The sequence below is a fragment of the Daucus carota genome, chromosome 9, assembly GCF_001625215.2.
Source record: "Daucus carota subsp. sativus chromosome 9, DH1 v3.0, whole genome shotgun sequence".
In the NCBI taxonomy this organism is placed as follows: domain Eukaryota; kingdom Viridiplantae; phylum Streptophyta; class Magnoliopsida; order Apiales; family Apiaceae; genus Daucus; species Daucus carota.
Genome location: NC_030389.2, coordinates 12195678 through 12219623, shown reverse-complemented (window position 1 = coordinate 12219623; position 23946 = coordinate 12195678). Strand labels below are relative to the sequence as shown.

The following is a 23946-nucleotide window of genomic DNA, read 5'->3' as shown; positions in this document are numbered from 1 at the left end:
TAAAGGATAAACTACAGCAGATCCGTTATTATGCTTATCTCCTATAATTTGAAGCGTATCTTGTAGTTTGAGTATATCATGTAGAGATGTTGTGTATATAAAAACCTAACTGATGTAAACATCAGATACATCAACTTTCATATCATTTTCATAGTAATATATCATCTATTCATATGGTATCAGAGCTTAACGCCATTACAGGCTAACACCGATCCCAAGAAATATCATAACCTATTTTTTTTTCCTCCTCAACCAATTTCATCAAATATGACAAATTCATCAATCATCGTCACCAATTCTGATGGCTCCTCATCCAACAATAACAACCAACTTATTCAATTTAATCCTGCATCCCAATTGCCTATCAAATTAACAGGATCAACAAATTTCTCAACCTGGAAAGCACAAATTGAGATGCTTCTCCATGGTCATGACCTGTATGGTTTTCTTGATGGCACAAATCCTGCACCTCCTACAACTATCTCTGAAAAAGAAACACAGATACCTAACCCAGCTTTCAAATTATGGTTCAGGCAGGACAAACTCATCCAAAATGCTTTACTTGCTTCCGTCGACTCAACTCTTGCTTCAACTGTGGCAACCGCCGCTTCTGCAAAAAGTGCTTATGACTCACTCCATACAGCCTTTGCCAATAAATCACAAACTCGTATTTTTAGTTTGCGCGACCAGCTAGCCCGCCTTACCAAAGAAAATCGCACAATTGCTGTGTGTCTTCATGAGATTCGCTCCATTGCTGATGAACTTGCCACTGCAGGCTCTCCTGTAACCAACGCTAAAATTGGTTGTTAAAATACTGAGTGGACTTGGAAAAGAATTACATCCCATTGCTGGTGCTATAAGAGCACGTGAGTCTCCAATTTCTTATTATGAAGAACTGTATGAAAAGCTTCTCGATCATGAACTTTTCTTAAAGCATGCTGAACTCGCACAAGGCCCTGCCCCTATTACAGCTGCAGTTGCGCAAAGTCATTACTCCAATAACCTGAGGTCCTCAAGGAGGTCACAGCCACCATCTCAATGGCGTCCATCATCGCCACAATCAGCTGCTCCTTCCACGGGATGGCGTCCTGCTTCTACTACCAATTATAATGGGTCTCGTGTTCGCTGTCAGTTATGTGATCGCTACGGTCATTCAACAAAAGTTTGTCGTTCTCGCTCTCACAATCATTTTGAAGCCAAAGCTAACTTTGCCAGCACAAGCAATCAGCCGAACCTACCATGGATTGTCGACTCAGGTGTTTCCCATCATATCACTGCTGATACTCAGCACCTGGCATATCCACATGATAACAATGGTGCATCCTCGATCTCCATGGGTGATGGTAATATCATACCAATTACACATTCTGGTACCGCATGCCTCTCTACTCCTAATCATACTTTTCATCTTAAAAACACTTTATGTGCACCTGCTATTAAACAAAATCTATTATCTGTTTCTAAGTTTTGTTCAGAAAACTCCACATCAATTGAATTTTCTCCAAATTCTTTTTGTGTGAAGGATCTGCAGTCGGGAGTAACCCTGATGCGCGGTCAGAGTAAAGATGGATTGTATCAATGGCCCCAATCATCAATGCATTCACCTCCTGGTCCTCAATGATATGTTGCCTCAAAAAAACCTTCCCTCTCTCTTTGGCATCGACGCCTAGGTCATCCACACAACCAGCTGCTGAAGTCTATTCTACATTCTTCTGCATTACCAGTTAGTCAGCCTCATAATTTCTCAGTGTGTAACTCATGTAGCTGCAATAAAAGCCATAGGTTGTCTTTTTCTGTTAACACTCTTCAATGCACTCGACCTCTGCAAATTTTGTTTAGTGATCTTTGGGGGCCTTCTCCTGTACTCTCTATTGATAATAAAGTTTACTACCTTATTTTTGTTGACTACTTTACTAAATATACATGGTTATACACTATCAAAAATAAAAATGAGGTTTCAGACATTTTTAAACTCTTTCACCCATTAATTGAACGCCATTTTCAGTATAAGATCAACTCTCTCTATACTGATGGTGGCGGGGAATTTGTGGGGCTCCGTCCATATCTTCATGCTCATGGTATTGAACATCTAACATCTCCACCATATACACCTCAGAGGGTGGCAACTGCAGAACGTCATCATCGACATATTCTTGAAACTGCAAAAACATTACTTCATCAGGCTTCACTTCCAGCCCTGTTTTGGTCATTGGCATGTCACCATGTTGTTTTCCTTATTAACAAGTTACCCTCCCAATCTTTACAGAACAAATCCCCATCTGAAACTTTATTTGGCACCTCCCCTGATTACACACAGATTCGCGTATTTGGCTGTTTATGTTATCCTTGGTTGAGGCCGTATACATCCAATAAATTACAACCACGTTCTACCCCGTGTGTATATCTCGGTTTTTCTATTCAACATCATGCACACCAATGTTATGATCCTCTAAAATAAAAACTGTATATTTCTCGAGATGTCATTTTTCATGAGGATCACTTTCCATTCGCGTCTATGTTCTCTCACCTTACTCGGAACACTCATCTTCCAGAGTGGGATGTAATCTCCTGTATTGACTCAGCTACACCACTAACACCAACTCCATCCACAACTCAAGTGTCACCTCTACTCCCTCCTATATCTGTTCCTCATGTGTGTCAGCCACCATCTTTACGTTCTGGACAGTCACCGGCATCACCAGGGCACTCCCTCCACCGACCCTCTTCACCAGATTTACCAAATTCTGCATCTTCATCATCATCTCATCCTAATAGCACCGCATCCTCTTCAGTCCACCCCTCCGCCACTGCCAATACACCATATGCTGAGCCAACACACCAGATGACAACTCGTTCCAAGAATCAAATTTACAAACCAAAGTTACCATTTAATTATACAACCAAGCTGTCCCCATTAGACGTCCCCAAAACTCATACACAAGCAAAACAGTATCCTCATTGGCGTAAGGCTATGCAAGATGAATTTGATGCTTACATGGGACCTTGTTCCGAGGGATGCTTCTAAAAATGTTGTGGCCTGCAAGTGGGTTTTTAAAGTAAAGCATAAACCTGATGGCTCTGTTGATCGTTACAAAGCCCGCCCTGTTGCTAAGGGCTTCACCCAACGACCCGGACTGGACTACCATGCAACATTTAGTCCTGTAATTAAACCTACCACTGTGCGTTTGGTATTGTCAATTGCAGTGCAAAATCAATGGCCACTTCACCAGCTTGATGTCAATAATGCCTTTCTTCAAGGGCATTTATTAGAAGATGTTTATATGTCTCAACCCCCAGGTTTTGAGCATCCTGATCTTCCACATTACGTCTGTAAACTTCGCAAGGCAATTTATGGTCTTAGGCAAGGACCTCGCACTTGGTACACTGAACTACATACTTTTCTCCTCTCTATAGGATTTTCCATGTCACGGTCAGATGAATCACTCTTTATACTTGTTTTTTTTTTGCTAAATATTAAAAATGAATTAATCTGAAAAGATTACAAGGATAGGGTCCAACCCTTAATGAAAAGGGGGGACTATAATACGAAGACCAGTACAGGCACTAGAACAAGCATTAAACTACCAAGCTACAGATTGTTAAAAAAGACAAGCTAGCAAATTAAATCAGTAGAGAATGGCTACAAAGGAAGGGTCCCGTTTAATTCTAGCTCTAAAAGCAGCACATGAATAAAGTTTCTCTCGAACAATCTGCTTGATCTTGCTAATCATAGTGGAAGGATTGCATCTGGTGTCACGGTGAATACGATTATTTCTCTCAGTCCAAATAGCATAAAAGACAGCCGAGATGAATAAATAACCAATATGCTTCTCAAAATCATTCGGTTCAGGTTCAAGAAATCGTCCACTAATAAAGTTGTCCCAAGTCGAGGACACTTTGAAGGGGCATGCATTAAGAACAATTCTGCTGTAGGCACAGTGAGAAAACAGATGAGAATGCGTTTCCGGGTGAGTAGCACAGAGAACACATATTGGATCAGTGTAAAGACCGAATCTCAGCATACGATCCTTAGTGAACAAACGTTTTTGCAAAACAAGCCAAGCGTTAACTGCATACCGAGGAATGTGAAACTCGTGCCAAATAAAGTCCAACCAAACAGGAGCGGTGTTGTGTTGCACTAGGCTCTTATAAACAGAAGATACTGAAGCCTCACTATCATTGTTCCATAGAATAGCATCACGGCCTGAAGGAGTGATATTCTGGCAGAGAAGTCTTAGGTGAATGACGGAGTAGCAATCTCTCAGGTTCCACTGGCCATTCCAAATAATTGTACTCAGCTTAGCATGCAACGGGGATCGCATAGCAGACCTAAGACTCGCATCAAACTGATGTAATAAGGGAGCACCATTACACCAAGGATCATGCCAAAGAGAGAAGTTGGATTGGGAGCCAACTTTATAATGAAGGTGTTGAAGAGCAATAGGCCGTAAACGAAGAATACGTCTCCAGCACCAAGAGCATTTAGATGGAATTTTTAGCGTCCAGAAATGATTTTTATCAAGCTCATAAGCATTAAGCCAGGAAATCCAAATTGATGGTGCCTGATTAATGATTCTCCAGATTTGAAATAAAGCTGCAGCGTCATTCCATTTCCTGATGTGTTTGAAACCAAGGCCACCTTCATGTTTAGGGAAGCAACATTTCTTCCAAGCCACTTTAAAGTTGCAAGAACCCGAACTCGTACCCTTCCAAAGAAAAGTGGAGAGGATAGAGTGGATTTTCTTGATAACAAGAACCGGGAGGAAAATAATTGAAGTCCAAAATTCTTGGATGCTGAAGAGAACATGACGAAGTAGTTGAATTCTACCAGCTAAACTCAAGAATCTACAAGTCCAGAGGTGGATTCTTCTACAAAGCTTATCAATAAGAGGTGCACATTGTCTAGCATTTAAGCTTCCAGAAATAAGAGGTATGCCCAAATATAAAATTGGCAGAGTACCTTCAGAAAATCCCGAGGCAGAGAGAGCAAAATCTTTCACAGTGTTATCAACATTGCCAAAGAAGCAGTGACACTTAGATAAATTAAGCTGCAGACCTGAGATGCTAGAGAACAAAGAAATGCCCTTGAGGAGTAGAGAAATTGAGTCCTGATTTCCGCGACAAAATAGTAAAAGGTCATCCGCAAATACAAGGTGAGTAAGTTGAAGCTTTGCAGTGCGCCAGTGATACTGAAAGTCTCCTTCACTAATGGATTGTTTCATACATGCATTAAGAACTTCCATAGCTAGGACGAATAGATAGGGGGAAAGAGGGTCCCCCTGTCTAAGCCCAGATTTGGCATCAAAGTAACCTTCCAGTGAACCATTGATTTTCACAGAGTATTTGCAAGAACTAATACAAACTTTCAACCACGAAATAAAACCAGGAGGGAAATTCATAAGATGAAGAGTCTTCCATAAAAAAGACCAATTAAGACTATCAAAAGCCTTTTTAATGTCAAGTTTACAAGCAAATTTTGGAGTTCCACTCTGTAAATGATAGTCTCTACAAAGAAACTGAGCAAGCATAATATTATCTCCCATTTTACGACCCGGGATAAAGGCACCTTGATTTGTAGAAACTAAACTCCCCATGATAGGTTTAAGCCTGGCAGCAAGCATTTTTGCAATACATTTATACAATGTATTACAACAGGAGATAGGTCTAAACTGCTTCATAGAATTAGCATTCTCCTCCTTGGCAATCAGCGCAATGGCAGTAGAATTAATAGCATTCGGAAGGTGCCCCGTATCAAAAAAATGAAGAATAGCTTTACTAACATCCTTACCAACAATAGACCATGCTTTAGTGTAGAATTCAGGAGTAAAACCGTCTGGACCCGGGCTCTTGCCTTTACCCATGGACTGGAGAGTAAGAAAAACATCAATCTCAGAAAAAGGTTGCATAATTTCCGAGGCCTGTTCAGTAGAGAGCTTTGGCAAATCGAAGGAGGAAGGAAAATCCTGGACTAAATGCTCACTGCCAACCAGATTCTCAAAGTAATTAACTGCCAATCTAGAGATGCCCTGGTGAGAAGTAAAAAGATTCCCTTGCTCATCCTGCAGCTTGCATATTTTATTAGAGTTCCATCTCCCTTTGCAAGAGTTATAGAAGAAAGAATTATTCCCATCTCCATAATTGAGCCATTTAATTCTGGACTTTTGCTTTAGAATTTGCTCTTCCTTTGCTAAAGCATCATTGAGCAGACAAATCAATCTATTTTCCTCTTCTCGTTGGGAAGCATCAGGAATTGAGGGAAGAGAGGACTGAAAATCAGCAAGATCATTTCTGCAGGAGACAACTAGATGGTGCAGATTGCCCTGTTCAGAATTCAATGACTTTAGAGCATTCTTCACAGCATTGAGTTTAGATTTTAGCACAAACCAAGGGTGACCAGAGAAGTGAGAAGACCAAGCATGGGATACCACCTCAAAAAATCTTTCATGCTCCAGAAGATAATGAAAAATTTGGAATGGTTTTTTAATTCTTTCACAATGAACACCAAGGCCAACAACAACAGGGCAATGATCAGAGATACCTCTTGGCAAAATTTCTGCAGATGAGAGATCAAATGTAGACAACCATGTACTGTTAACTACTGCTCTGTCAAGTTTTCGAAGTAGAGGAGAGCTTGTGTTCCCATCCCACCAAGTAAAGATTGGACCAGTGAACCTTAAATCAGAGACACCAATATCACAAATACAGTTTCTAAATTCAGAGATAGAGTTATTCCTCCGAGGCAAACCCATATTTGATTCAGAAGATTCAAGAAAAGTATTGAAATCTCCCATAATACACCAAGGAGTATTATCAGAGATAAAATCAACATCAATTTGCTTTAAATCATCCCAGAGAACTCTTCTATTACCAACAGCATTAAAGGCATAAATGAACGAAATTACACAGCAACAAGAACCATCAAGCTTTTCAAGCTTACATGTAAGATGCTGAGCAGAAGCAAGCAAGAGAGAAACATTCCAGAGCTTAGGGTCCCAACCAAGCCAAATTCGACCATCAAAATGAAAATCATAGTTAAATAACCAATTGAAGCTTGGAGCAATACTTCTAGAACAAAAAGAAGCATTTTCCTTTTTCACGTGAGTTTCCAGGAGGGCTATCATTCCAAGATTATTGCTAGAAATGAAATCTTTAACAAAAGATAATTTATTATTCAGCCCTCGGATATTGTAGGAACAAAAATCATACAGCATGAGATCAGTGTGCTGATGAGGGGGAACCCTTCCCCAATTGCTTCTTAAGCTTCTTCAACTGGTGCTTTGATAATGTAGGAGTATCCTTCAACTTCTGGTCAATTTCATCCACATTTTTTAGTCCCTTAAAAGTAATCAGAGGTGTGGGGGAGTCTTCCTCGGTACCAGGTGAAGATCTGCCCTTGCGTTTCACTTCAGTCCAAGGGGTTTCCTGCACAGGAACAGCAGGAGGAGGGTCCTTTGGCAATTCTGAGGCTTGAGGAGGAACAGAATCATCAGGGGGAGGATTTGTAGACTTCTGGACCCAGACTCTTTTAGTAGTAGGGCAAGCACCGGGAAGATGTCCCAAAGATTTACAACAGTCACAGAACATAAGCTTAGCCGGGTAAAAGACACCAACATCCACAGTTATTTTATTCTCAGTAGCAGGATCAAGAGTAACAGCAGATATCGAGTTTGGGAGAGGAGCCCCCATAGAATATTGCACACATACTTTAGCAAATGGTAGAGCATCAAATTTAGAAGTGAGTTTATCAGCAAAAAGAGGCTTACCAATGACACTTGCAAGCCTACTTATGCCTTCCTTGGTCCAGTAACATTCGGGAATGTTAGTAAGCTTGATCCAGATTGGCATGGAAGAAGATTTTCCATCATCAGAGGTTTTGCCCCAAGGAGAAACAAGCATTGGTTTCCTCTCAAAATACCAAGTACCATGAGCAAGCACTGAGTTCATAGCAGCAGAAGAGGCAAATTTAAAGATAAATTTTCTGCTATCTTTTTGCATCACAGAGATTAAGCCCTTAGAGCTCCACAGCTTATTTGCAATAGACGTCACAGCATTTAGAGGCATAGTGCCCTTAGTGAAAAACCCAACAACACAGAATTTGAACTTCTCGAGTCCTTTTCGTAATTCCTCATCAGGAGGGCAAACCACATTCGAACCAACTGGGAGAGGGCAATAGTCCAGCTCAACCTCAGTTTCTTTCACCACTTGTGACCAAGATCTAGTAGCACCAGTACCTTCAGCTTTTTTAGAGACATCAGGCTCAGATTTACTCATAGGAACACCAGTTTCCGCAATTCCCGATTGGGACTTTCCATCACACACTTTAGCTGCATTCGGTTTAGATGAAGAATCTTCAACTTTGCTCTTCATTTTGTCTTTGAAGGGATCTCCTTCAACAGAATGAGCAACAGGTAGTCCAAAATCATCACGAAGAGGATTGGCCCTACCAAATCCTTGAGTCAAAGAGCTATTAAGAACATCCTCTTCCTTAAATCCCTTGGCTTTGAGAAAGGCGAGTACGTCTGCAAGTTTCCTCCGACTGGCAAACAAAGCATCTCTTTCATGTTTCGAGGTGCGCAAGATGGCCTGGATTGTGTCACTAGTAGGGTTCTGAAACCCACCCATTGCCGAGGGAGGAGATGGAGGCTCCTCACTAGAATCATAGTCCTCAATCGTAACATCATCAAAAATCTGGATCGGGATCCTTCCAGCCAGGCTGCTAGAGCGGACCTTAACGCCAACAGAGGGCTCAGCTTCAAGATGACTGTTTGGAGCATCATCAATCTTGCTCGATACCAACTCACGAAGCACCTCCCCAGAAACAGCAAAGGGAGCAACATCTGGCATGAAGTCTTCAAGGCGGTGACCATCATGGTCAATTGGAACCCCGTCGGAGTCACAATTAGACATGGAGAATAAATAAGTGTTTAATAAGTAGTATAAGAAATATAAGTGAGAGATTCAGAGAAGAAGAGATGGAAAGGGAAATAAGGGTTTGGATTCAGAAAGATTAAGGCTAGAGATAAGATGAGATGGGATGGGGTTGGGGGGGGGGGGGCGGCGGCTGGAATGAGGGTTAAGGTTTATACTTGTTTACAGTGTATATACTTGTTTACGTGGACGATATTATTGTCACCGGTTCTCAATCTGCTATTATACGTCAAGTTATTTCTTGCCTATCAGCTCGGTTTTCTTTAAAAGATCTTGGTCGTCTTGACTATTTTTTGGGGGTTCAGGTGCTGCACAGGCCTCAGGGTATTATTCTGTCGCAAAAATATTATCTTAACGGGTTGTTACAGGAGACTCGCATGACGGAGAGTAAAGGTGTTCACACACCAATGGCCTCTCGTCCTCCCCTTTCTTTAGACTCAAACAGCCCAGATGTGGATGAGACTATGTATCGCAGGGTGCTTGGGAAGTTACAGTACCTGTCCTTTACTAGGCCTGACATCTCGTTTTCTGTGAATAAATTGTCGCAGTTTATGCACTGCCCTAAACAGTCTCACTGGCAAGCTGTTAAGCGAGTACTGCGTTATCTAAAGCATACTGAATCATATGGCTTATTCATAGCACGAACCAGAGACAAGAATTTATTCATCTATTCAGACTCCGATTGGGCTGGTGATCCGTTAGATAAATCCTCTACAACAGGCTACATCCTTTATTTTGGTAGTAATCCAATCAGCTGGTCATCAAAGAAGCAACGTGCTGTTGCACGATCATCTACGGAGGCTGAGTATCGTGCCGTCGCTAGTGCATTGGCAGAAACTAATTGGGTGATGAATCTTTTGCGTGAATTACGGGTTCCCCTGACTACCATTCCCAAAATCTATTGTGACAATGTTGGTGCTACTTACCTCTGTCAAAATCCTGTGTTTCATAGCCGTATGAAACATATCGCAATAGATTTTCATTTTGTCCGCGATCAAGTTCAAAATAAACTGGTGGAAGTTCTCCACATACATGGAGCAGATCAAGTTGCTGATACACTTACCAAACCTCTTTCTCGGACTTCCTTCCAGTCTCATATTTCCAAGTTGGGACTTGTTGAAACGCCGTCCAACTTGAGGGGGCCTAATGATAGTACTGACCAGACCAAGTCAACACAGCAGCAACAACAAACTGATAAGGCTAAAGGATAAACTACAGCAGATCCGTTATTATGCTTATCTCCTGTAATTTGAAGTGTATCTTGTAGTTTGAGTATATCATGTAGAGATGTTGTGTATATAAAAACCTAACTGATGTAAACATCAGATACATCAACTTTCATATCATTTTCATGGTAATATATCATCTATTCATATATATAAACTCTGCAGGTTAGACTTTGTACTGAACTTTTACATCACAATCTGAATACATTTCTCTTCAGTCTCTCTCCACATTACTTTTTCTCTTTATAACAAACTGAGTGAATATAGATTACCACAGCAACGAGAATGAAAGGTATGAGAATGGGTATCACAATGGGAGAGCAAGGAATAATTATTTACCCTCTAAGTGAAATTGGGATTTCCGTTCCATGTAACAAAATTATACTTATATTACTAATCCAAACGCCAACACATGGGTTTGAGGTTCCAATTTCCGTTAACCAAACTCTTTAACTTTCTAATTATAATATATATGTAAGAGTCAGAGTAAGGGTAGAAAAAGTACAGGGCGATCCTTGCTGTGACAAACCCATTGCAGGTCAATACAAACCTTTAATTCGATTACAGGAACAATACTAATACTAGAATTCCAAAAGCAAGATTACAAACGCCAAACCAAATGACTTAACTACCAAAAGCAACACAAGTAGCTACAAAGACCACACATATAAGGGTGCTTTTAATTAAGTGCACGTCTCACGGGCCATACCAAGCTTTGAGTTGGGCACATCGAAAAGAACCCTGAGATTCTGTTGCTGCATGCTAGCTATGACATTCAGCACAGAATTCACATTGTTAGGCGATGCGGCCATTGCTAGACAAGTAATGCTACTTGAAGCGCTATGTATAAGGAAGTTGTCTTGCGGGAGTGTCATATTAATGCCCTTGAACATGAATGTTATCGTTGGTATTGTTATTGGGACAGAGTAGCATGTGTCGAACCCGCCTAGTGATGACACTACAGCAGCTTTGCCCATGCGTCGACGAAACTCATTTCTCACTGCAATGTAGGCTGGTTCCACTAGTCGAGTGAAGACAGTTCCTGATATTTGGAAAATGTGGTTAAACATTTACTCAGAAAACGATGCCACAACTTATTATGGTATTACACCAGTGCCCCTGTTTGGGAAACGGAAGCAACTCCTGCTTTTTACTTCTGATTTTCTTGACCCGTTTGTATAAAGAAGCAAAACGTACTTTTAAGAAGTCACGAGAAAAAAGTTGGAAGTAGAAAATCCTAGTTTTTTTTTTCAACTCCTACTTCTTTTCCAAAAACTTTAATAATTTATCATGATTAATATATTTCTTACTTCTGCTCCACTTTTTTATTTTAAGCAAGAAAACACTATTTTTAAGATAACCCAAACGGCCCCAGTAATTCAAACTATCCACAAGTAACAATTTTGCAATACTGAATCAGGAAGTGAAAAGTAGTACCTGAATCAATGATTGTTCCAGCTCCATTTGTTGCATCGAACGCCAACGCGCTTGCAGGGATGTCAACTATCTTTCTACCAACTTTGATTGCCACCAAATTTACATAGTAAAGTGATGATCTGCTGGGATTCCTCAGTAACTGGGTAAACTTCATTCTGACGGGCTGCACGGGCCCTAATCGCAGGGAACCTGAAAAGTTCAGAGACTTGAAGCTGGGCAAACAATAGGAGAATGTGGATCGGTACAGGCTCTGGGTCTGGGACAACAGCGATAGAGGGCCTCGACCAAGGCCTAGAAGTCCTTGCGGGGGCACTGAGCCCCCAGTCGTCTTCTGGATACAGCCGAATGTGTATCCAGGAATGACATCGGTGGCGAGTTTGAGAGAGTCTTGCGAGAGATTTGCTGCAATTGAGGAGCTTCCGTAGGTGGTGTTGAAGCTACATGCTGTGGCTGTGCAGGTGGTTTGGTGTGCAACCTTTAGATTTCATGTCAAAATTATGTTAATGTCAGCACAATCACAATAGTTGATTCCAATTCAATTATAAAATTCAGGTTCAAAATGTAATATTTAACAAGTAATAGTACTTGCAGCAGTGCAAACTGTTTTAAATATGTAGAGGCCATATAAACGAAAATCATGACTAAGATACTGACTTAGTGACTACTCCCTCCGTCTCACTGACATGTATACGTTCACTTTGCACGCAGATTTCTATAAAGTATAGTTTCATAATTTTTTTTAAAAATTTTCTTTTTTTGGAGTAAAAGATTAAACATTAAATTTCTATTCAGGAAAAAAATTAATGAAAATATTATAAAACTATATTTTAAAAGAGTCTTAAAAAGCGTGTCATCAAATAACGTATACAATTGATTGGAAGGGAGGGAGTACACATTCATATTTTATAAACAGACATGTAGAGCATGTGTGTGCATAATTGCAGAGTGGGGGGTGTGGTGAGTCGTCCAAAATCTTGGTGTTTATAACGGTATCCCACCACTAGATAAACAAATGTCGTTATTCATATAGAGAATCAGACCAAAGCAGCTGTTCAGAGTTGTCCCCACTAATTAGAAAACACCAGGAACTTCCGGATATCTTTATGCAAAGTAAAATTTTATGCAGTAAAAGTAAGGGTGCGGCTCCCTAACATATAAATGTCATGTCATAGACTCATACTATCAGCGACAAAAATTGTTAGACGACTTAACTCTAAACTTTCGATGCATATGCAGGGGTGTTACATTGTCATTGAGCTAGCGTTTTTTCCCGTAGGATGTATGCTACTGAGATTCGACTGTGGAGCCTCAGATCTATAACATTAGTAATTAGTAGTTCAAATATGTTAAACTATATACATTGTTCAGAAAATAACTTTTAAGATAATTCAAGAATAGTTGACACTCCTAGTGAGTAGCTCTGGTGCAGGAGATGCTCTTATAATAGCAGAGGAATCTAGACTCTAGTAGCATAAATGAAGTAGCTAAAGTGGTAGATCTATAACTGTTATTACCTGTTTGCACTGACTAGCTTTACAACCGAGAGTCTTGAAAGAAGCAGATTTGTCAGAAGCAAAAGTAGTGGAAGCACATCCAGTGCAGCCAGAGCATGGGAGCCAGGCAGCATCATTACTATTATCAACAGCCATAAGGAATGTCTGTGGTGGTGTGCCAACTCTAGCCCTCACAATGTAAGTTGGTGTCTGCAGAATCCCCCTGCCTGATGCCACAGGAGCCACTGATCTCCCCGCAACAAGATTCGACAGGAAGAGTAGCCTTGTCGTGTCGTCGGACTGCATTTTGAGCACACTTTCCTCCCATGAGGGCTGTTTCTGTGGCCGGAATGGGGAGCATGGGCTATTAACATGGAGGACTTGGAGGGTTGATCCGGATTCCGGGACGTCGCATTTAGGGTCTATGTTGGAGGCTTGTGATGGAGATAAGAGAAAGGCTGTGAAGAGGAGAATGGGGAGGAATGAGTTTGGAGTTGTCATGGCTTGGCTTGGTTAGTATGTTGAAAGAGGTGCATTGTGTTGGGATATATAGGAGGAAATATGATTAGGGTTAAAAGAGAAAGTACAGTGATTATTTCAAGTATCACAAGAAAGTAACCAATATGACTTTCACTGTGTTAATGATTTTAGCAAAAGGACTAATTGCAAAATTTCATGTTTCCTCATTGCTACTTTGGTAAAGTGAATATGAAATGCTTGAAAAGTGTGGCAACACAAAAAGGTAGAACCATCCTTGGATTCTAATTAAGTAGATCTCTTGTTTTTCACAGTCCAAAAGTACCGAAATTACATGAAAAATGTAGAAACTTTTACAAAGCCATTTTGTCAATATGCTTTAAAGAATCTAAACTTTTTTTTCTATTAATTAGATATATCGGATTTTTTTGAATTTTTATACTGACGCTTATATGTCATCATGCTTAACTAAAGAATAACCGGACCACAAAGAGGACACATAAAAGCGGTGAAATAGACAACTCGAAACACAATTATGAGTATGCTTGCCAATTGCCAAATCAGTGCATAACGTGTATATACATAAATGTTACTACATTTGTTTCGAAACGATGGCCTTTTAAATCATGCGTGGTTAAAAACTAAAGAATTATTAATACTTTGGAAATGAACCTTGGTCGCGTAACATCCTTGACTCCGTATTAGTATTATATGATATTATCGGCTTTGAGTCGTGGTATCTGTATAAATTTGTTTTGCCGCTTTTATATTCAAGATAAATCTTATTTATGTTAATGATGTGAGATTGGGTTGACACTCACTCAGCAATCTCTCTTCAATCCAAGAACCACCACGTAACCCGACCTTCTTAGTTGGGAAAACTTTTGGGAAAACTTTCGACAAAGCTATCGAAGACCCCATCACATTTCTGGAGAGCCACCCATGTTATATAACTTGCAACCCGTGATATCATGATCAACTTAACCATCGGCTCTGATATCACTTGTTGGGCCGCACAACGCTTATTAACTCCACATTAGTATGATCTTGTTCGCTCTGGACTTTGATCAAACTCGCACGGATATGTTTCAGAAGACCTCATTTTAACCTCATTTTAACGGAGTTCTTTACTAAATCCTCTATGTTTTTACAATATGGGATTTAGCTTATCACACGCTCAACACATGTGATATATGAAGAGGCAAATCACGTCAACAATTTAAGCAGGTGTGGATAATAGACTTGATCGAGTCTATGATTTAATATTCGACCTTAAACTTGTGTTATAAGTAAGCGTTTAATTCAAGTCGAGCCAAGTTAGTCATGTTCTGAAGTTGAAAATTCTTATGGTAGCTGATGATATGTATGAGTATCAAACATACTAGGAGACGACTCGAGTTAAGAAAATCGTGAACAGGCCTAGCTACAGACAATGTGCGAGTACATGACACATTAGTATAAGGACTAAAGGTTTGATTATTTTGTGCAAAGAGAGCGAGCATAGCAGAGCAGGTAAGGGAAGAGTGAATATATCAAGAAATACTTTTTGAACAACGTAAAATACATTCTGTTCATTTTGTCTGCTATATGCATATGCAATATATATTCCATATTTATACACCCTCCGTTTCAAATTAGCTGTCCACTTTAAAAAAATCACACAGTTTAAGAAAAGTAGTTGTTCACAAATTAATTGCATTAAATGATCAAAATCACACAGTTTAAGAAAATTAGTTGTTCACAAATTAATTGCATTAAATGATCAAAATATGTGGAGTGAGATTGATCTAGGAAATATAAATAAGTGATATGTAGAGTAGAATTGGTTTTGAAAATATGATTTTGCATTGAAAGTTGAAGTAGACAAGTAATTTGAAACAAAATTTTTTCTTGAAAGTGGATATGTAAAGTATCTAACTTTTCTTGGAATTGTAGAATAGAAAAAAGTAAACTATTCTTGGCTGTTACTGGTGGAACTCACTTGTAATTTGATTCAATATTTGTTTCGGTGGGCGACTTGTACTCTGTCGACCTCCTTTATTTCACCAACTTTGTGGTGTGTACGTACAACTCAGACTATATTTCTTACATGAATGTTTCGTTTCTCCAACCTTGTTGTTTGAAGTTGTTTTCATTTTCATAATTTCTGTTTTTAGTTTTATATATTTCAAAGTAAAAGACATTACAAATTATACTTTTCAAAATCTCTTGTGCTAAGTTAAAATTGTTTCACGAACCAAATGTTAAGAGCATGCATGCACTTCGATACGAGTAGGGATGGCATTATGGCAAAATAATCCGATAATGAATATCCGATCCGAACTTGAATTTTTATGGATCTAATTTTTGAATTTAGATTTAAATACTGGGTATACTGATTCGAAATCCGATTCGAACCGAAACCCGAAAAAAAACCCCAAATATATAATATTATATTATATATATGTATATAATTTTATAATTTTAAATATAGATTTATATATTACACATTATATTAAATTATTCATATTATACTTATATATTATTTTATATACCGGACATTATACAATATGCATATTATTGTATAATTCTTAGAACATATATTAATCTTTAAGATAAATATTGACTAATAATAAAATTTAACAAAATTAAATTATAATAATAAAAATTCAAACGAATGATGTGGTGAACAAAATATTTTCTAGTGATAAATATCATTAACTTGGTTGATTATTAAAATATTATTTATACATATATACACAAAATTGATATTGTGGTATAATGGTTAAAGTTAGAATATTAAAATTCATCTCCCGTAATGCTACATGTCGCGTTTTCGATTTCGAGTTTCAGGTTTCGGGTTCGGATTTCAGATATCTAATCCAGAAATATCCGAATTCAGAGCATAACCGAATCCGAGCCGAAATCCATTAAATCGGGTTCGAATTTTCATTTTTAGGTAATTTTTGGGTTCGGGTATGAATATAATATTCACGGTTCGATATGATTTTGTCATACCCGACCCGATTGTCATCCCTATATACGAGTTCAGATTGCAGGTTCATTTAAAACTTTAAAACGTTAGAAAATATGTTTACCATAATGATAGTGTGTTGTGATTTATATTTTAAGAAAATAGATATTTTTGTTAATAAATTGTTATTTAATTTAAGAACTTATTATCAAATAATTATTTCTCGATCAATAGTTGACTAACATTATAAATTTTGTGATATTTGATTATTTTGTTAAATTTTATAATAGATTTTAAAAAAAACTATGTAGACTATTGTATGATGTATATATAATCCAACTATAATATTTAATATTTGATTTTATATATAATCATAAATTCCGAGCACTACAATTTGAAGAAGAACATATATTAAATTAGGATATTAAATTACTCTAAACCAGTGATCATAGTATGTTTTATTTTTTTAAGATTGAATTGATCACTTATAATTATAATTGTTGAGCTGAAACACTACTCAACCTCAGCCAAACTTCAAATAAAGGGACATTTTTAAGCTGTACGTTTACAAATAAAGACAGAAAATTTATGGTAATTTATCAAGTATACTAATTTTTAGATCATATTTACAAATATACTACCTTCTCACGGATCTTACAAATATACAATCTTTTGGATTTTATTTGAAAATATACTACCTTATTTAATTCACCTTTAATACCACTAACATCATTTTCATCATGCTTCGTGCTCGTCAACATAAATCTTCACACCTTTCCTAATCTTCCCCTCCTCTTCCTAATCTTTCACAACTACACAATTACATACATGCACACATACTTACACACCCTTCCATATCTATATCTCTTCATCGTTGTTTTTGTTTTTTTTCATCTTTAATACGATATGCCTGGTTTAGCTTGTGCTGATTCCGCCATTACACATATGTTGGTGTTATGCTTTTACATCGTGGGAAGCTTGTCTTCCAGCGCCGGAGATGGGTTGCTCTTGCAGCACTTCATAGAAGAGATCTTAATTCAAGACTTTTGTGCTCCTTATGCATGTTGTTGTACAAATGCATAACATAAAATCTGTGTTCTGCGTTTGGAAACAATTCCTCAAGTGCATTGATTAGCCCCTACAATAGAAAATGCATTCATTAGTACGTGGTATAGTTGACAAATGAAACTGAAGTCAAGGAATACATACCTTTTGTTTGTCACTTATAAATGTCCATGCTGCATCATTGTTAATATCCAAATCCACCTTCAACAGCCTCAAAAACCAACACCGGTGTCAACATAAACCAACAATGTTCAGCAGTGTTCCACATAAACAAATAAACCAACAGCAATCAACATATAGAGCTAGAGCAAACTAACAAGATTGGGACCACACTATCATTATTCTACTGTCACATCATTTTAAAGCAACAAATCCATACAACACAAGTGGATTAGAGCATCGAAGGAATTACCTTTATAATCAGGGCATTCAGCGCCTCCGTACTTGTGCATCTCACTCCTTGTACGCATATACCAATCCATCGCAAGGCAACGAGTAGTTCAGATGTGTAGCACTCAACATTTTCTGATTTAGTAATTAAGGTTTTCGCTCACAATAACGGTTTACTAAAGTAGAATGGTTTAGAGCGCGCCTATTTCTTAATTCCCCTTCGCAGCGCGCTTTTATCTGCTATTACATTTCTACCCCTTCGAATGATTAGTTTTTAAGTACGTTAACGGCGTAAAAATAACTGACTTAACGTGAGTCACATTTTTAAAAGCCGGACTCGCGGAGGCAAACTCCAGCCACGTTATTGTCCTTTTTTAAATATGGCCACAAATATGTGGGATTTGGTGTAAAATCCAACCACACCTTTAAAATTTACTAAAAATAATAATTTGAGACGGAGTTTGATATACATAATATTACTCATATAGCTTAAGAAGTAGGAATAACGATCAATATTTAGTTGGATGGTAAATTGTCAAAAGTGTAAATAATTGAGTGATGATAAAATTCACATTTTTGATATTTGGATAAATCAGGTGAATCAAAAAGGTAGATCCAACAGTGATCCAAAAATTCAAATTTAAAACAGATTTTCTTCAATTTTTCTCTGCTATTAATCTATATGGTGATCCGAATTTAGATAGGAGAAGAGTGCTGATGCAAACTAGATCACCATTGTTCACTAATCCAAAATTCAGATAAGTTCATTTAATATCAAAAACAATATTATTGTTATTTGTATATCTTTAGTTGATTTTAACTAAATTTTATTGTGTAATTGTTTAATTATTTAACAAATAGCAGTACGAATCAACGATAATATTTCATGTGTAAATTAATGAGATACACGTTTTTATTGTTAATATAGTATACATATTTTATCTTTTTTGTTATTTATGTATATTTAAAAAAATTATGTCTTTAAAATTTATTAAATTAACAAATATAATAAAAATAAGGGATCTTTTTAAAAATACCCATCTGTAAAATTAGTTTTTTAAAAATACTACCATCTTTTTCATTGTTTTTAAAAATACCTTTTCATAAAATTTTTTTTTTAAAAATACGATTTGCAACTTTTGCAACCTCATTTGCAACCTTGGGCGGCGCAGCCGTAAAAGTTGCAAATGAGGTTGCAAAAGTTGCAAATGAGTTTGCAAAAGTTGCAAATGAGGTTGCAAAAGTTGCAAATAAAAATGGAAAGTTGCAACTGCAATTGCAACTAGTTCAACTGAAAACTGTAAGTTGCAAATGAGGTTGCAAAAGTTGCAAAAGAGGTTGCAAATGAAGTTGCAACTGCAGTTGCAACTTTTGCAACTGCAGTTGCAACTTCATTTGCAACCTCAGTTGCAACTAAATGCAACTGAAAACTATATATAGTTGCAAATGAGGTTGCAAAAGTTGCAAATGAGGTTGCAACTGCAGTTGCAACTTTTGCAACCGCAGTTGCAACTAAATGCAACTGAAAACTGTAAGTAACAACAGATGTATGGTGTGCCCCTGGCGGGGCCATTAGATTACAATAGAATCAACTGAATGCAACCATATGCAACTGAATACAACCATATGCAACCATATATGCAATTACAAATCCTGATTTCAAGTTCCAGTTTTCAAATGTCATTTTCGACCTCATTTTCGGAATCGATATATATATATATATATATCGATTCCGAAAATGAGGTCGAAAATGACATTTGAAAACTGGAACTTGAAATCAGGTTGCAACACGGCTGGCGCCGCCTGTAGTTGCAAATGAGGTTGCAAAAGTTGCAAACAGTATTTTTGAAAAAAAAAATTTATGAAAAGGTATTTTTAAAAATAATTCTGGAAAGTAGTATTTTTGAAAACAATAAAAGAAAAGGTAGGTAGTTTTGTAGATTTCCCTAAAAATAAACCATGATAATTAAACATTATATTTAATATTAAATGGTTTAATCTAATATTGAAATAATATAATATATAATTTGACTCAAAATTTAGATCTTATACTAAAATGAGTCAAAATTTTATATCAGAATTGATCTAAATTATTTAATTTAATGTTTGGAGCATAACCCAGAATAATAGAATATGCCTAAATATGAGTCTAATGGAACAGGCAAAGGTCCCCTTCTTTTAGGGTACATGTCACGGCAGTTCTCACTGGCATGCCTATAGGCATGTATTTTACAAAAAGGCATGCCCAAATGGCATGCCATTTTCCATTAAATATAGCAAAAACTGCTGCATCATTACAGGATTGATACTAAAGTGCACTTACAAATATAACAAAAGTTAGTAAATATTAAGAACCGAACTTAGTACAATACTAACTTATATTAGTAGTTTATCTAATATTTAACTATGAAGTTGGACTATATTTAAAATTTTCAATATTTATAAGATATAATATTTATATAAATTTTATTATTTATATAAAAAATTAGTAAAAAAGCATGCCAAATGGACAAAAGGCATGCCTAGGGCATGCCCAGTCTGGCATGCCCAATCTGGCATGCCCGTGCCGCTGTGACATGAACCCTACCTTCTTTACTGCCTTCTGCCTTTATAGAATTATTGGCCTAGCATGGATCACTACACTACTTGATATTTGAGAATGCAATCATATACTGAAAGCACGGCTTTGGGGCATTCTTAATTATGATCATCACTCCACTGCTGAAATAGAAAATAATATCTGAGTTGAGCCACTAATTACCATAATTAGGTCTTGTCTTGAGCATTATGCACTCCACTTTGGATTATCTCAATCATTCGTAAATCTTGATAATGGTGGGATCTGCTGATCATGAGTGCTCAAGTGCTTGGGGATTTCGCAAAAATGCATCTTTTTATCATATCATTTGCAAAAGTACCGTTTATTTATAATTATTACAATTTACAAGCATACATTTTTCTTATAAGCCCCGTGAAGTAGACCATGACTAAGGTATTATATTCTTATTATTATAGTACACACTGTTTTATTTATTGGGCACTAAGTCGGGGGTCTTCACGGAAACCGACTCTCTATTTTAAGGGTAGGGGCATGGCTGCTTACATCTTACCCTCCTCAGACCCTGCTCTAAACAAGATATACTGAGTATGTTTGGTTTGGTTTGGTTTATACATTTTTCTTATAACTTCAGTTAAAACATTTGCACAAATACGAGTCTTGTTTTGCTGTCGACATCTTCATCTTCTACTATATATGTCTTTGCACTCTCCTCTCACTATTCTCTCTCTCATCTCTTCTCGCACTCTCTCTCATCATCGTCATACCAACACCAAGCTCACAAACCAAGATTAAAACAAACCTAAAATAGTCAAAAGTTTTCACGCAAAAAACTGTCGTTTAACCCATACTGGCATACTCAATGGTAAACTCATTCCGAGTCAACTCGCTACAGGCCAGATTAAATCTCGCGATTCACTGCGTTTCAAAATCAGATGTCAGACATGTTTATGCTGAGGTAACAACAGAAGATTTCGAAGTGCAAGAGAGAGGGGTGCAAGGAGAGAGACGGGAGAGTGTGAGAAGCGAGAAAAATTGATTGTGGTTGATTTTGTTATATGAATATTGACCGGCAAGGGTATTCTATTTGCAACCACTTGCAACTTATTTTATAATTAAATATAAATTTCAACAGATGTTTACAAAATTACATTTGTGGTTGCATATAAAGTTGCTTACAGTTGTAGATATTGCTGCATCTGCAACCACCGATTTTTGCAATATTATTTTGAAAGATGATAATTTTGCAATTTATTTAAAAAATGATAGTATTTTTGTAAAAGTTCTTTTTTTTGTCAGCAAAAATTCTTTAATATGAGTGTGTGTGTGTGTGTGTGTATATATATAACCTAGGTGCTTTGTAGCTAGCTACTTATTCCAATTGATTTCTTTTTCAAACATTTATTGTGATATTATGTCTTAGATTACTTAATTTAAAAAATATTTTAAAGTAGAATAGATTTAAATGATCTTGAATGTCCTATTTTAATTATGATTATGATCTTTTGTGGAGGGGGGGCTTTTAGAGCGGGTTGGTGTAAGCTCTAAGGCCTAATTTTGCCGTTTTTATATATAATATTCCCGCGTTTAAAAAAAAAAAAGTCTCTACGTCCCAATTTATTTGTCTTGTTTGATTTTTTGTGGTTAAATTAACCAAATTTCGATTGATATTTAATAATTATTCTTACATGATCTTGAAAATCGAAAAAATACATTTTAAAGTAGAATAGATTTAAATTCTAGTAATATATTTTTCATAATTTTTTCTAATTATTTTATACGTGTAAATTTCAGTTAAAGTTTAATCAATTTATAAAAAATCAAACAAGTTGGGACGAGTAGAGTTATATTTCGAGAGGAGAGAATACATGAAAAGCATATTCATTTGAGATTCAGATCCATGTTCTTGATTTTGTTTCTTTCTATCTGTACCACTATGAATCGTACCCTACAGAGCAATTAAGCAATTAAGATGCCCTGAAGATGAAACAAAACACAGGCTTCCAAGTCAAGATCTTGTACTTGTGTTTTTATCAGGTAGCGCTACATGTGATGTTGAGCGCACCATCTGGACATACTAATACATGTGATTCTGCTTTCTTGTCTTGCCACTAATCTTAGTGCCCAATCATCTCAATTCACGGAGCTGATGATAAATTTTATCGAATACAAGGGACAAAATTTTATGGCCAAAAATTATAACCATACATAAATTTGCAAGATCTTTTGTATCAGGTCGACTGGACAAATTGAGTCGACCAAGCAGAATTGACAATCGACTTTTTCTTTTAAAAAAACAATTATTCAATTGATGTATAAACACTAGCCTCTCCCCACAAGCCGCAAGTGCATATCATCATATCTTAAAATGCAATCAATCAATTTTATGATAATTGGTTTGATATACTCCCTCTGTCATTTTTTTTAGTTACCACATTTTTGTTTTTGTTGGTCAAATTAACTATTTTTTGACCAAAGATTATAAGTCACTCTTTCATTATTTTAAAAAACTGAAAATTACGTCTTAAAATAGAGATATATATTTTTTTATTTTTTTAATTAATAAAATATTAATAAATTTCAGTCAAACTTTGGTCAATTTGACCGGCACAAAACCAAAGGTGACAACCAAAATGGGACAGAGGGACAATCTATGCACATGTTTCTTTTGCCGGGGTATAAATTACGGGGGTGTATTCGATTGGGATTTTAATGGATTGTTTTTAGTCTATGGATTTTTATGGATTGTGTGTGATTTTGATTTTGTGCGGATTCTTGATAAAATGTCGCATAATTTATAGGATTTAAGTACAATGCTTCAAAATCCCATTGATTTTGGTGGGATTTCAAAAAACTTAAAATACACTGCAGACTGCCACAAAATCCATCATTTTATGAAATGCAAAAAAATTCATCAGCATTTGAATACCATCAGATTTTAATGGATTTTAAAGAATCCAATTGAATACCATCGGATTTTTAATCATAATTTAAAATCCCAATTGAATACCACTGGATTTTGTGGCATAATTTAAAATCTCAATTGAATACCTCAAGATTTTAATGGATTTCAAACAATCCCAATCGAATACCCTCGGATTTTATGAATGCAAAAAAATGCTTTAAACTCTCAATCCAATACACCCCTCTTATTTTCAGCGAAAAAGAAGTTAGAGGTGAAATTCAAATTTTTTAACTAATCCATTTGTATTTTTAAAATTTGATTTTTATAAAGATGTATGAATCACTTTCAAAAATAATTTATTGTATTTTTTCATTATATTAATAATTTTTATACTTGGAAGGAGACATGCAGGCTCCCAATTAGTCCGACTGCTTATATATATTAGACAAAATAAACAATAGTTTTGAAGAAAACAAAAGCCACAAATAGACACGCAAAACAACTGCTTATATATA

General features: G+C 36.7%; 1 protein-coding gene across 1 annotated transcript; it reads right to left on the bottom strand.

Moving 5' to 3' along the window:
- Positions 1-10641: 10641 nt before the first annotated feature.
- On the bottom strand, positions 10642-13631 carry LOC108201747 (aspartyl protease AED3). Its single transcript, XM_017370033.2, has 3 exons — positions 13106-13631; positions 11592-12066; positions 10642-11196 (listed from the first exon to the last, which is right to left on the bottom strand). The coding sequence occupies exons 1-3, from the start codon at positions 13583-13585 to the stop codon at positions 10838-10840; spliced, it is 1314 nt and encodes a 437-aa protein (XP_017225522.1). The 5' UTR covers positions 13586-13631; the 3' UTR covers positions 10642-10837.
- Between the last annotated feature and the right edge of the window lie 10315 nt (positions 13632-23946).